Source organism: Sparus aurata, chromosome 8 (assembly GCF_900880675.1).
Source record: "Sparus aurata chromosome 8, fSpaAur1.1, whole genome shotgun sequence".
Classification (NCBI taxonomy): Eukaryota; Metazoa; Chordata; class Actinopteri; order Spariformes; family Sparidae; genus Sparus; species Sparus aurata.
Genome location: NC_044194.1, coordinates 16,328,693 through 16,342,695, shown reverse-complemented (window position 1 = coordinate 16,342,695; position 14,003 = coordinate 16,328,693). Strand labels below are relative to the sequence as shown.

At 42.6% G+C, this 14,003-nt stretch overlaps 1 protein-coding gene across 1 annotated transcript in view; it reads right to left on the bottom strand.

The window, feature by feature from the left end:
• The window catches only part of LOC115587115 (PDZ domain-containing RING finger protein 4), a 135,642-nt gene extending 123,308 nt beyond the window's left edge, over nt 1–12,334 (bottom strand). The window contains exons 1-2 of the mRNA XM_030426751.1: nt 11,608–12,334; nt 11,382–11,477 (exon numbers count right to left, since the gene is read on the bottom strand). Of these exons, the coding sequence (XP_030282611.1) occupies nt 11,382–11,477; nt 11,608–11,991 (480 nt within the window). The 5' untranslated portion in view covers nt 11,992–12,334. The remainder of the gene's footprint in view (nt 1–11,381; nt 11,478–11,607) is intronic.
• Nucleotides 12,335–14,003: the final 1,669 nt, after the last annotated feature.

Sequence of the window (14,003 nt, the reverse complement as noted above, 5' to 3'; positions counted from 1 at the left end):
GAAAAAGAACATTTAATAAGTGTACTCGAACCAATTACGTTCCTTTCAAGACGTTGAAACTACTATGATTAAAACTCAGCTCTATCTGCAGGACAACAGCGAATCACAATGAATATTCATAGTCAGTTTCTCTGTAAGCCCATTTAGCTAATTAAAAACATATCCGTCAGAGCTCCCTCTCTCAATTCCAGTAACAACATGAAGGCGATGATTGGAATGAAATTGGGCAGCTCTATCTGGCAGCTAAAGTAATACACTGAGCCTGTCACTAACTAGTTCCTAAGAGGTCACGCTACACCGAGCAAACATCACTCTCTGGCTATTACAGGGAGAAGCCCACTCATTCACTGTGATGAGGGCGACTAGAGGTCTGATGTTGCCTTTGTTCAAATATTATTAAGTATTTGAGACAGAACTAACAGAACAAATTCATATTCATGAGGTGGGGTTTCTGGAAGAGGAAGCCTTTGTTTTCATGTGGTTAAAATTGATTGACGGTTATTTTGACTGCAGGAGAGTGAAAAAAAAAAAACATTTGTGGAGCCAGCGAAGAAAGGTGGGAAAATGCGTGAAAACAGTATTTATTGGCAATTTTACTTTCTCCAGAATGCAGAGGAAAGACTTTAAGTCATGCAATTTACAGTGAAATATTTCAACAAGTATTGTATGGATTTTAATGAAATGTAGTTTAACCGTTCATGTTACAAAAAAGGATTAATTCTGATGACCTTTCCTCAACTTTTAGTTTAAAAATGATATTGAAGAGATTGCTGTCAAATTTTTTACACACATTTATGTTTCCCTGAGGATGAATCGTGATGCTGACTCTGACGTATGTTGACATTTTAACAGTATATTTCAATTTAACATCAGGTCAATGCCCATCAGCCTTAGCTGTACCTTGTGTTTAACTAACTAGCTAATTTTAGCATGCTAACACGCTAAACTCAGATATCATGCTAGCTAAACTTTTGCTCAACACACCGGTGTCCAACCTCACAGAGGGGCTAGCATGACTAAAACTCGTCACCATTGTTTATAAATGGCCTTGAAAAAGCTGCAAACCCTTAAAGTGTTGGTTCCCCCACATTACAAAAGGCGTTTTATCCCTTTTTACCGCTACTAGGCTCTTGACACCCAAATAGATTTGTCTTAAAAAGGTGCAATTTGTACAATTTTTTGTCGAAAAGATTCAAAAGTTAAAGTGGCAACAGACAACTTTCCTAATTACCAACAGAATGTGAAGAAATAACAGTTTGGATGTTATCACATGTAGGTATTTTAGTTGACATACGTATCTTCTAAGGTTAGCATGTTAGCCAGCTAGCCACGGCCCATCACGGTCCAAAGCTGCTGTGCTAGCGGTGTAAACGCCAACAGTCCCCCGCTGCCCTGAGCTTCCGTCTGAACCACTAGCCGCGTGGCTAACTGAGCTAACTCACTAAAGACCATTACAGTTAGCATGGGTCAAGTTATTCAGGTGATATGCTGCTATGCTGCCCCTATCGGTTTGGAAAATGGATTTGACCGGTGGCGAATTCTTACATATTGGACCTATCATTTCTCTGGATATTGACTTTCTGTGAATAGTTTTTATGAAACCTGTTCACAGTGAGTTGAGCTTCAGTGTGGTTAAAAGAGGTTGGTGTTTTCAGTGCTGTGTGAACAACAAACACAGTGCCTTTGTTTTGGGATGAAGGAAAAATTCTCTCAGATGGATATTTTTAAATCAAGAAAAAAAAAACTGCATGCGTGACTAGATCCCACCAGAGGAGACGGACTGATAAACACAAGCAATGTATGCACGTGTGTTTGTGTGTGGGGGTGTTTGGTGTTTGTGTATGTGTGGCTGCATCTTGTACACAATTTTGTTTGGACCTAAGACATAATGTTCTACTGTTTTCTTCCACTCAACACAGCCCGACACAGGCGAGTGTTGGCCTTCAACATGAAATGAGAGCGAGTATTCAAAAGGGGGGGTTTTGTTTTGATCCCTTGTCTTGGCAGGCGCACAGTGCCGTGCCAGTGTTTGCTAATACCCTGGACGCACCTGGCATATTACACAGGCTTATCCCTCTCCTCAACACCTCCCTAATGCACTGCACCGGTCTCCCACTGTACGCTTGTTTCTCCAACTATATGGCAGCCTCTGCCCAGATGTAATTAAGCCCTAATCCTCCTGTCGACAAAAGCAGACGCAGCCTTAATTCAGTTCTCACATGAATGTGCAGTAAATACAGTCTGCTGTCTTGGTGCTTTGATGGAGGTTCAGCACCTCCACTGAAAGGCCAAAGGTAATGTCACGGTCTTCTCTGACAAAGGCCATGACGTGACGCTCGACATGATCCACAGACGCTTTTTAAACTCTCCACCTTATCTGTAATGGATTCAATCATGTGAGGCGACGTTTTTTTTATGGGTTCAGGCTTAACTGACAATAAATGTCCGGACAGCAAGTGTTTGATGTACCAGTGGCCTGGTGGTGGAAGGTAACTAAGTACATTTACTCAAGCACTGTGCTCGAGTACAATTTAGACGTGCTTGTACTTTACTTGATTATTTCCGTTTGTAATGCTACTTTGTATTTCTACTCTGCTGCAATTCAGAGAGAAGCATTCTACTATTTACTTAGCAGATAAGTTAAGATTTATTGCAGATGGATCGATAAGGATAAGACTTAATTGATCCCTTGGGGGACATTCACAGGCAGTATATACAGCTCCACCTTTATCAGCGGTAACATTAGAGTAATGTACATATTAATACAATAATATAATATCCGTATTCTGAAATGGGCCATTTCGCACAATGAGTACTTTTACCTTTTACATTTTTAAGTGTAGTTTGATGAAGGCGTGCACCATATTGTTTTGTTCACACTATTTGTGTATTCATTACTGATTGTTTTTAAATTGTACTCTAATAATGGTAATACTCCAAATTCCAACACGGCTAAAAGCAAAAGTAACATTGCTCATGGAGTGTGTGTCAGGATGAGTTCACGAGATAATTAAGCTCGTCTTACTTCTTTAAAAGAGAGAAGGTACATGGTTTTACTTTTCGGTTTAGAAAGAAGATAGAAATAGAAGTGAGGCTATTTAATGTCTTGACATTTTCTGAGCTGATTTCTTTCATTTATTACACCAACAGCTGGAATATATCTGCCTGCTATCGCCTTTTGCTGGTACAAAGTGATAACAGGACAGGCTAGCTGGTTAGCATGCTGACTTCAGTAGATATCTTCACAAAACAACACACGGAGGTCTTTGACATAACATCAACTCTGTTATTTCTTCAAACGTTTAATAATAAGACCTGAGTGCTTCTTCCACCACTGATCCATCATGAGTGTTGCACCCAGACTGCATACTTGTTACACAAGTGTTTCTTTAAAAATGGGGCAAATAGAAGGAGAAAGAGCAATAAGAAGCGTTGCATGTTTTTATAATTCGGTTTTCACCCTGTTCATTTACATTTCATCAGGAATGTTCACAAGGATCGCGTTCTTCTCCTACAAGCAAACACTCCGACTGGTTATTGTGCCACGATTGCCTGACGTTGGCCATGTTGTGCATGTTTAACTTGGTAGAAGAACTCTGGCTCTTACTGTGGCTCTCACTGTGAATAGGTCCAACCACAACTTTACCTCAGTACACACTCATTACAAGCTGTGTGGAGAACGTTGATGATAGAGTGGCCACTGCAGCTGGCTGTGTACACATGTGTACATGCTGACTCAAGGCTTTCACTGTAGTAATCTCCCCGCAACAGCTGTAGGTTTAGCCACATGTTTATCGAGAATAAAGGATATCTGTGGGTCGGTGCGAGTTCAAAAGGCATCAGGTCACTGACTAACCGAGCCCCCACGGCAGTGGTAAACATGGGAACAGAGGGGGCGACTGAGTTTAAATCTGACCACAGATAATTAGTTGGTGAATCAAATTCATAACAAGCCATTTTCTCATCAAACTACAAGGTACAAGAGAGCTTTTGGTTACACGAGACCCTTTGTGTACAGTGGATCTTTCCGTGACATCAGCGATAAGGTGGGTAGGAGGTCCACATCATCTGTGCCAGCTGTGGATGAGTGTGTGTTAGAACATTGTGTCTGTATTACAAGTACATACATGTACAAGTTTATGTCTGTTCATGTACCTGGGTATAACTGCAGCTTCATGTACATAGCGAAATACCTTACAAAGCTACGCTAGGAAGCACATGACCTGGAAACTTAATCAGTTTCTGTTTAGCCACTCGGTTTACAGCCTCTTACACTAGGCTCTTTTCCAGATGTTGACTGTTCAGTCCTGAACTCGGGGCCTACACACATTAAGGTGTGAATAAAGCCAAGCTTTCTCCTCCTGGGTGACTTAAATGATGAATCACTCCAGTCACCGCATGTTTCCTGAAGTACACCTGAGAGGAGAGCTACAGCAGAGGACCGATCTGCAGTACATGAACATCTGCTCAAGCCTCGTTCCTGGAGGAAACAGCACAGAAAACTGTTTCGCAGATAAAGCACAGAACACACAAATTGGGAGAAAAATTGATGCTCGGACCAGAAGCAATCATACGTGTACACACACAAGTACACCGATAAAGTTTTAAGCCTGCACAAAAGCTGAAATACAGTCAGTTTTGGGTTTTTTTTTTACATATTTTGGAGCCTAAACAACTCGCAGTTACGAACATTTGAGGACTGGTACAGTAGCTCAACTCAACTTGCTCTGTGACCATGTTAAATCACCAAAGTTACACAATAAAACAAATAGATTGAGGGAGGGGTAGTAGAGTCAATTCCATTCTGAAGGTAACATCACTCAATGGAACCTGGTGGCTTTTAACAGAGCAATATGACTGCCATTTCTGATTAAACAAAAAGGGCCTTACTCTTTACCAAAAAGATCTAGCACTGTACGATGCTTTCAGGTGACAATCTAAGCCTGACCCCAATCGAAGTGGCAAAAAAAAAAAGCATTTTTAGTGGATGTACTTTGACAGTTTAAGTTTCCCTCAAGAATTACATTGCAGCCGATTTTACAGCCACTGACTGAAACGAACAACTGGACCAATGTCAAATTTTTAAGTTTGAATTTAAAATTACTTCTCAATAAATCGGTTAAATGTTTGGTCAACAAGCACAATTATCCATTTTACTCTACTATCACTCCTGAAAGGAATTATTTACGGCTGTAATAGCCTGCTGGGTGTAGATTTTTACTTTGCAGATGTTTTGGATGAATGCATGTCATTAGGAACATAATTTTTCATCAAAACAGTTCACCTGAGTTCAAGTCACTACAAATTACCCTCCGACGTCCCACAGACCAAACTAACCAACATCCCGCCGACATTTTGAAAGGGGCCCTTTCAGCAGGTAGGGACAAATCTACCCAGAGTGCTCGTCTTTACGAGCGTGGTGGTCCTTAGCAGAACAGTTTTCTTTTTCACACCTCCTGCCTAAAACAACACACCTGGACTGCTTAAGAAAACACATGCAAACACACACAAACACTGGAGAAAACCCACAAAGGTGCATGATTTACTCTACAGCCGCTGCTCACGGTTGGTCCAAATCCACAGCCTCGCAATCTAGAATAACCTAATCTCAATATCTGCCTCACGAACTAACACAGGCACTTTCCAACAGCCTTAGAAAAACATCTCATTTGCCAAACCAACGCCTATGATAATATTCAAAATTCCTTTCACTAATGAAATTCCTATAAATATGCATGGAGATAAGCAGGAGTAAGACCTTAAACGCTGCTGTTAAAGGGGCATTAAACAATTACGTGCTTATCTAAATCAAATTTATTTTTCAGGACAAATCCAAATTAATGCAAGCTGAAGTTTGTTTTAACAGCTAAGTAAGTGTGTGTGTGTGTGTGTGTGTGTGGGTGGGTGTGTGAGTGTGTGTGTGTGTGTCTGTCGTATTGGAGAGGAAATAGGAAATGGTGAGCAGGGCGGTCCGCGTTTCACAGGCGAAGCATAAACAGCTGCCATGTAAATTCTGTGTAAATGACATCCCAGACGGAGCAGAACAGGTACAGAAAACACCTCCAGATAAAACTCACAGCAACTCCACATTTACACCGCGACTACCGCAAGTTGAAGGGGACAATTTGATCGACTCAATTTTCATATCTAGCAATCCCATTTTCTCAATCCGTCAGCTGGGAGGGCAGCAGACAGCGAGCCGTAAACCAATGACTCCATGCCATTCACTCTGAATACAAGCATTTTCTTCCATTTTCCACAAAGTGCTTTGGGGAATTGGGGCACAAAGTGACTATAAAGCTGTCTAGACAAGTAGTAAAAAGATGTGTGCAACTGTGTGCCCAACTGATTTGACTATTAGACATCTGCCTTTGTTTGCAGCAACACATAAAAATGTTTTTTCCATATTTTAATTACAGATTTTCTTTTTTCAACCACACCAACACCTTCTACCAACTCCAATACGGGGAAAAGATATTCCGCTTGTTTTTCATTTTTTGGGGGGGCTCAGTCTGGGCATGAAAAATCAAATCATCTAACATGAAAGCAGAGGTCATAAATCCGTCTTCTCTCTTGTCGCAGAGCAATCTTTTCCTATCATCTCTTGTTATGGAAGCAAACAAACTGGCCTGCTTTCGTCCCCGCCTGTCACGCGAGATTGGATTTTGATGAGACCGATACTCGAGTTGTGCGCTCTCCACTCCATTCCTCTCCTCTCCAGCCCTCCCCTTTCTTTTCGCTTGATCTGAACAAAAAGCAGAATCAGCAGGAGCTACTGTACTCTCACTCAGACAGGTGAAAAGGCCTCAGTGTGTCTGTCAATAACACTTTGCTGAGGTGTTGCAGGCACCGTCTGGGTCAACAGAATACATTTTCACTGTCCTGTCAAGTAGACACTTTCGACGGCTCTGGTAAAGGATGATGGAAAGAACCATCCATTGTGAAAGAAATGAAAATATTTCTTTAGTTTCCAAACTTTTTAGCTGACTCTGAGTTCAAGTGTGGATTTGGGGGATCTTGGCTGTAGACAAGAGGAGGAGTGGGACTGTTTTACCTCAGCTGCGGTTTCATTTGCGTATTCATCTCGGTTTAAACAAACATAGCAGCAAATTGCACGGGCAAATGAAGACGACGGCGTGTTTATGCAATGGTGACTAATCCTGTTTCAGTTTCAGTGCAGCCTCTTTCTTCTTTTATCCCTTTTCAACACAGCAGAACTGGCTGACTCACCGACAGCCACCTACTGCATTTGCTGTCAGGCCGGTGAGGAGACAATCAGCTGGATCTAGATCAGTACATCTCTGAGGTACATGGAAAAATCTGGTATGAATCCCAATAAGTCAGGGTCAACATTTTTCTGTGTGTATTGTCTCCGTTTTAAGCAAAACAAGCTGTCAGCAAGCTGTTTTCTTCAGCAGCCATCGAGATAATTGACAATAAAGAACAACTTGCATCTGTGGAACTGCTTTGTCGCTGGGGCCACGTCAACAACAGACCCAAAGGCTTTTCTGATTATGTTTTCAACAATAATGCCATGTCCACAAACCACTGGAAGAAAAACTCTCATCAGAATATGTTTAAACCATTTCGACAAGGTGTAACTCAGTTGATTAAGCCAACCAGCATATCAGTTGAGGATTTGCTAAATCCAGTCCCTGAACAATGACTGTCCAATTACTGCCTAGAAACTTGACAAGGCAGGTCTCAACAGCTTAGGATTTCTCCATACACTGGTGCTGTAGTAAAAACGATAGTCAGCATTTGGAGTTGAGTTCGGATGGCGGTGTCCTTTTTCAGCTTTTTCCAAAACCAAAATCCAAACATCATAATTGCTGTTGTTGTTGGAGTGGAATAAAAGTGTATTACTCTTCTCATATGTAAGCAGCGAAACTAACATGCCCAGCTCAGGCTACAAACAGTAGTAAACAAGTACAGTTTCAAAAACAGAAGAACCTACAGGAACGCTTGCCGACTTCAGTCAATTGTTGGTTTACAGATTGCGTTATAAGCTCCCCACTCCCCAGTTATATGTAGTAATCGCACGATGTGGGAGCCGGTCCTGGTCCTGAACGCCAAGGTCATAGAGTTTAGGGTGACGTCAGCAGCTCTGTCCTGTAGCAAACCACAGGCAAACTCACTCATTAATCCACATCCCTAAAGCCATTATCTCCTATGAAAGCTGATGGATAGCAATAGCAATAGCCTACCTCAGTCTAAATCAGTGAGCAAGTGTTTAAACAATTACATCTCCATTCTTATGGTGACCATATCATCAAACCCCACCAAACCAAGCACTGTAGGCGTTTTCATCAGGATGGTGGGCAATTACTTCAGCGTTAAGCACGCTGTGGATGCCGTGAACGCTGAATTTTTGTTGCTGGGTACTTTATGGAGGACTCATAGGCTACCAACAGCCTCAACAACAACACATTCAAACCCATACAAAGTGTTGAATTCAGATGCATGGTGGTTTGTTTATATTTTGATGGTGGGATAGTTAATAATGACAGAACGTGATAAACGTCAATGTAAGTGCTAAAAACTAGGACAGTATTATTATTATCATCATTATTACAATTTGGTAGTAAACGTTGGAAACCAGGACATTTTAGTGTTTTACAGATATCTGTCAGGACTCGGGGATGCCCGGACAAACCGGGACATCTGGTCACCATATCCACTCTAGCACTGTGTGCCATGCTGGAACGAAAAGCCTCACAGGCGCTGACAGAAGGGGCTCAACAAAGGGTCAATTAGGTTTAATTTCCACCCACAAAACGGGACTTTGAACGTGACGATCCACAACTGCTACTGGGATGTTTACAAGTCATCCAACTATATTGTCCATGCCTCTTTTACAAAGAAGTGGATTTCCACAAAACTGTAAAACTTTGTTCAATGAACTGCAACCGAGATCTCTCAAGTATTGGAAAATCCATTTGGATAGAAAGAGACAAAAAAACACAGTGAGAAAACTATTAAAGATGCATTAGAGAGGAGTTTTTAGACAAGCAAAATAAAGAGAGGGCTCAAAATAGATGCTGCTGCGTCGCTGCCCAGCGCTGGTAGAGAAGAGCGAACAGTTTTCCACATTAATCAAAAGTGAGTCTGTTGCACTCACAGCATACTGCAGGCAATTAGAGAGATGCTTTCTATGACCATTACCACCATTAAACCCATCCACCCTCAACAGCAGCCCAAGCTCAACACACAGTACGACCTTCTAGGCTACCTTGTGAGCTAAATAAAACAAGGGCTATTATTAGATTTGTCAGCCATGTGGCGAGGTTTAATAAATTATTCCCTGAAACGTCAACAACAACTCCTGCTCAGTTAGAAACGTGCCGCATAGCTGAGCTCATTATGATCGAATTATTTAAAAGCACAGAAGGAAACAGGCAGTTAATAACATTAAATTTGGGCTGTTAACACCAGAAATGAGAGTATTTTGTGCTCTGGTATGTTTCATTTTCATGCACGGCTACAGCTGGCATGCACTAAGGTTCCATGATAGACTCGTGGCATTTGCATAGAGCACCTGCAGAAGGTGGTCACTCGCACTGTTTGCAGAAATATTTTGCGTTAAATGTAGAGCACATCTTAGTAAGAAATATCACGAGACATTTCTGGTGCTGGACTGGGGTTCCAAAAATTTCCATTTTCTCTTCACAATGTGGGACTACAGTTGGGTTGCAGTGATTATAGGCAAAATGTGACGAGGCATTTTGACCCCAAACTTTCCAAAAAGGTTAAACACTACCCAGACGACAATGTTAAGACAGCTGGGACTCAGGGATGAGGAAAAAGACCACATTTCTCAAGTCACACTGGGCGGACAAAACAAACTGCGAACATGAACATGAACAGTCTACTTTGATAATGGCAATGAGGTAGAGACTGGTGATTACAACTATATAAAGCCCGACCGACATTCGGTCAGCTGATGAAGAGTGCCGAAGGACTGGGTCCTAAAACTCAGAACCAAGTTTGTTCCCCCGTCATAAAGTCGATCGTTTTGTTTTAACGAGTGTTCAGTTAAATGCCTGAAATAAGGTCCGCAGTCTACAGCAATGTTTTGTTCTATTTTTACATTTTGTTCTACAACATAATGTCACACATACCCTACATTTCAATTTAAAAAGCATTTACATGTCTACGAAAAAGCTCTACATGCTCTTTGGATGGTCCCATTTCTAGTTGTGAAATCGTTTTTCCGACTTTGGTGTGTTCATGTCTGAATGTGGAAGCAAAATGGACACCAAAAAGAAGTTGCTGCTTCAACGACTATACAATGCATGACTTGGGTAAACATTTCTTATTCTATTTGGCCTTTGTATGGCTTTTTTGATAGGACAGCTTCAGAAATGACAGGAAATTGAATTTGAGGGGGGGAGGGGCAAGCAGCAGAGGGCCCCAGGCTGGGACTCAAACCCAGGTCCACTGCAGCGATGACAAAGCCTCTGTACATGGGACACTTGGCAACTTGTGTACCAAAATGTTCTCCCAACTTTCTGAGCTGCTGTTTCAACTTAGGAGTGATTAACAGGAAATTTTCTCTGTCAGAAAAAGTTTTTTCCGATAACGTGTCGTTAACGGAGATTATATTCTGCACTAATCCAAAATCTAATTGAAAAAACCAATGGCATTTTTGACAAGGGAACCAGGGCAATGCGAAAACTTACTTTTCTACAGTGAAGCATAAGACATTGCCAGTTTAGTTTACTGTTTCAGTGCATAATGTCATAGAACAATAGAATTCATTGTGAAACTGTAAAACGTCCTGCCTCCACTCCAGATGTCACGTTTTACTAATCATTCCAAAAAATATCAGCCCCAAAACTCCAGTGTCAGTCTTGTTCTACAAATATATACACATTATATATTCATAATGCTCCACCAGTCGTAAAACAAATCCCTTTGTCAAATACACACTCTGTGAGCTTTGAGAAAAGTCAAAGAGACCACACCGAATGACACACAACAGGCTGTGGGGAGAGATTACCTCCTATAAGCTGTCTCCATTCAGACGGTGCATCACTCCATAGCATTCGCTGTGATCCCAGAGTCAACATTTACACAAACAATAGTCTGGCGGCAGAGTTAAGATGCCCGAGCTGAGGAGGCAGCAGGTGAAACAGTAGGATCAAGTAAAGGATCCTGATGCACAAGAGGCTGAAAACACTCAGCTGATCCTAACATCAACAGCTTTTGGGAAGTCAACACAGACACTGACGGATAGGATCATAAAAAGGCACTGCTGCTGCCTGAGGCCATTTTCGGATAAGCACACCCCAGGCTTTAGATCTAAAACTTCTATGAATGAGCCATAAATGCCAGAGTTTCCAGCAGCAGGGCTTCAAAAATCAGAGTGCCTCTCTTACCTCAGGCGGGTTGAGCTGCTCCTCAGGCTCTCCATCTGCACATGTTGCTTTATCTGAGCTCTGGCTCTGCAGGTCAGCTGGTGCTCTCAAGTCACTCTGATTCAGCGCCCCCAAAAAAACACACAGACATGTAACAGGTTCATCACTCATGTCAACACATCCAGTCTTGACTCGACATAAATCACACTTTACCTGCTAATGACACCACACAAATCACCTCCCTCACCTTGTAGTACCCAATCACCTGCTCTGCGATGCTGTTGATGTGCAGCATGTACTGGTGCAGCCTTCGCTGGTACCTGAGAGCAGAGAGCTGGGCCTCGTTCTGCAGAGCCGTCACCTGGGCCAACAGGGACTGCTCCCTCCGGTTCCACCTGAGCCTCGCCATCCGGGCTTGGTGCTCCAAAGCCGCGCTCCTTCCCTCCAGCGCGTCGGTGACCGAGCGGAGCGCGTCCACGCAGCAGTGCTGCCCTTCACCTGAGTCCCGGGCGGACAGCGGCAGCCCGCATCCTCTCTGACAGACACCCCCGACGTGAGGACTGGTCTCTGGCTTTGTTTCAGACTCCATCCCGGAGTTTAATATCTGGCAAATGGGGTCCTCTGTCCGCATCCAGCGCACATAATAAGTTCAAACCCTCCTCTCGGGACAAAGAGTTGGAGTTGTTTCAAAAGTCTGCGCTCCAAAAGTTTGACGCCGAGGCGAGCGTGCTGCGCCACTTCTCCTGCGACACGAGATGAGCTGCGGAGTGAAGTGTGTCTGAGCTCAAACTTCACCCTGCTGACTCACTTGTGCCCTGTCCGCTCAGGCCCACTCTTCCTCCTGGCGCTCACATTCAGCAAATCATGTGTGAGACTTGAACTAAACGACAGCTGCGCACCCGACTTTACAACCTGCTCTTTGTTTTTAGCGCGTTTTCATTTAGTTTTGTGCGGTTTTTACTTCTTTAGTGCGGCTGTGAAATCCCGTGGTATAACTCTTCGCCAGCAGAGGTCGCTCATTCACTCACATACTTTAAAAATGTAATTTTACTTGGCAACACACCCGTCGAATAGAAATGTGAACGACCCATTTTAAAGTGTGGTTTTGGTGAAGAAATTTCACCCGAAAAATATTAATGAGGTAATAATACAAACTCAGAAAAATGTCTTTTTTTCCATAACTGAATAAACAAGCTGTTCTCAGAGGGAAATAAGGTCCCCAGAAACACTATTTGAAGCTGGAAAGGTGGCAGGGTCCGCCACATAAAAACCAAAGTAAAACAGTATGAAACTGTGTGGTCAGTTTGTGTTTCTTTCTCTGCTGATTAAGATGTCTTCTTTAAACATCCCACATCATGATTGACATTATCGCTTTTACTGAACCTCCTCTTAACAGTTTTAGATTAATTAAATCCAGCTCTGGCACAGGTTTCTGCACAGATGAAGTCAGTGAAACCCTGTCTCAAGGGGATGATGATCCTTCGGTGGTTAAACCCTGGCCCCAGTAACACAATATCTGCATGGGGACCTCCACTTATAAAGCCTTCCTGCATGAGTCTGGGCCAGTCTCACTGCCTGACACAGCATGACATATTGCAGGCATCCTTGGAGAGGGCGTCACGTTTCAGGTCTCCCAGCGAAGCGGTCTGCTTCTTGTCGGCCGTGCACCGCTTTAAAGTATGTTTTGTGTTGTCTGAGCTGTCAGAGAACAGGTGTCGATTTACAAAGACAATAGCACGATCTGTCCTGGGATGGCACACCTGTCTGCAGAAAAAAAAAACACACGCACAAGGAGGTCAGAGGAATGTGTTTCTCCTCCCGTCAATCCCTGCGAAGGAAATAGTAGCTCTTGTGTTACTTTATGGTGAGATATTAAATGAAGTCTTCTTACATTAACTGTCAGGTAGTTATATTTCCAGGACCGAATGAGTTTACAGATGTGACCCAGGATGAGAAGTCAGACTGAACCCAGCAGCAGTCTGTGGTGTGTTTTGGTGAAAGTGTTACACTTCCACCTGGGATCAGACCTATCACACAGACCATATGCTTTGACTGAAAAGCCACCGAAAAAAAAGGAGTTTATCTCTGCCTTTTTCTTCTCTCCGCAAGCTGATTTCCATTAACCATTAAGACTCCCTGATTGAAACGGAGAGATGAACTTGAGCTCAATGGGAATCTAAAATCTGATTCATTTGGTCTGACCTAATCCATGAGGAGGACTGATATCCATCGACGTTTCATCTGCCGGATACCTGATAGGAGTGAAAACTCCAACAGCTGTTTCTGCCTGAAAAACCATACAATGACAACGTCGACCTTATCTGTAATGGGGGACAGATTGAAACACAATCTGAGATATATTTGGTAAATAATAGCTTTCTTCTGGAGACAGATATGGTTTAAATGAGGGAAAAATCCACACATTGATTGAGGTACTCATCCATGATAAATGATGCTCTGGTTTGTTTTATATGTGAGAGCTGCTATGAATAATAAAGTCACAGTTCTGTATACAGTATTTGAATCCCAGGGCAGAAGTGACTTAAAACATAAGCGAGCAGGTGTTTCTTTGAGCCAATAAAGCAGAATTGTTGTTTAAATTTACCTCAGGAGTGTTGAAACATCTAATAGAAGAGCAAAACC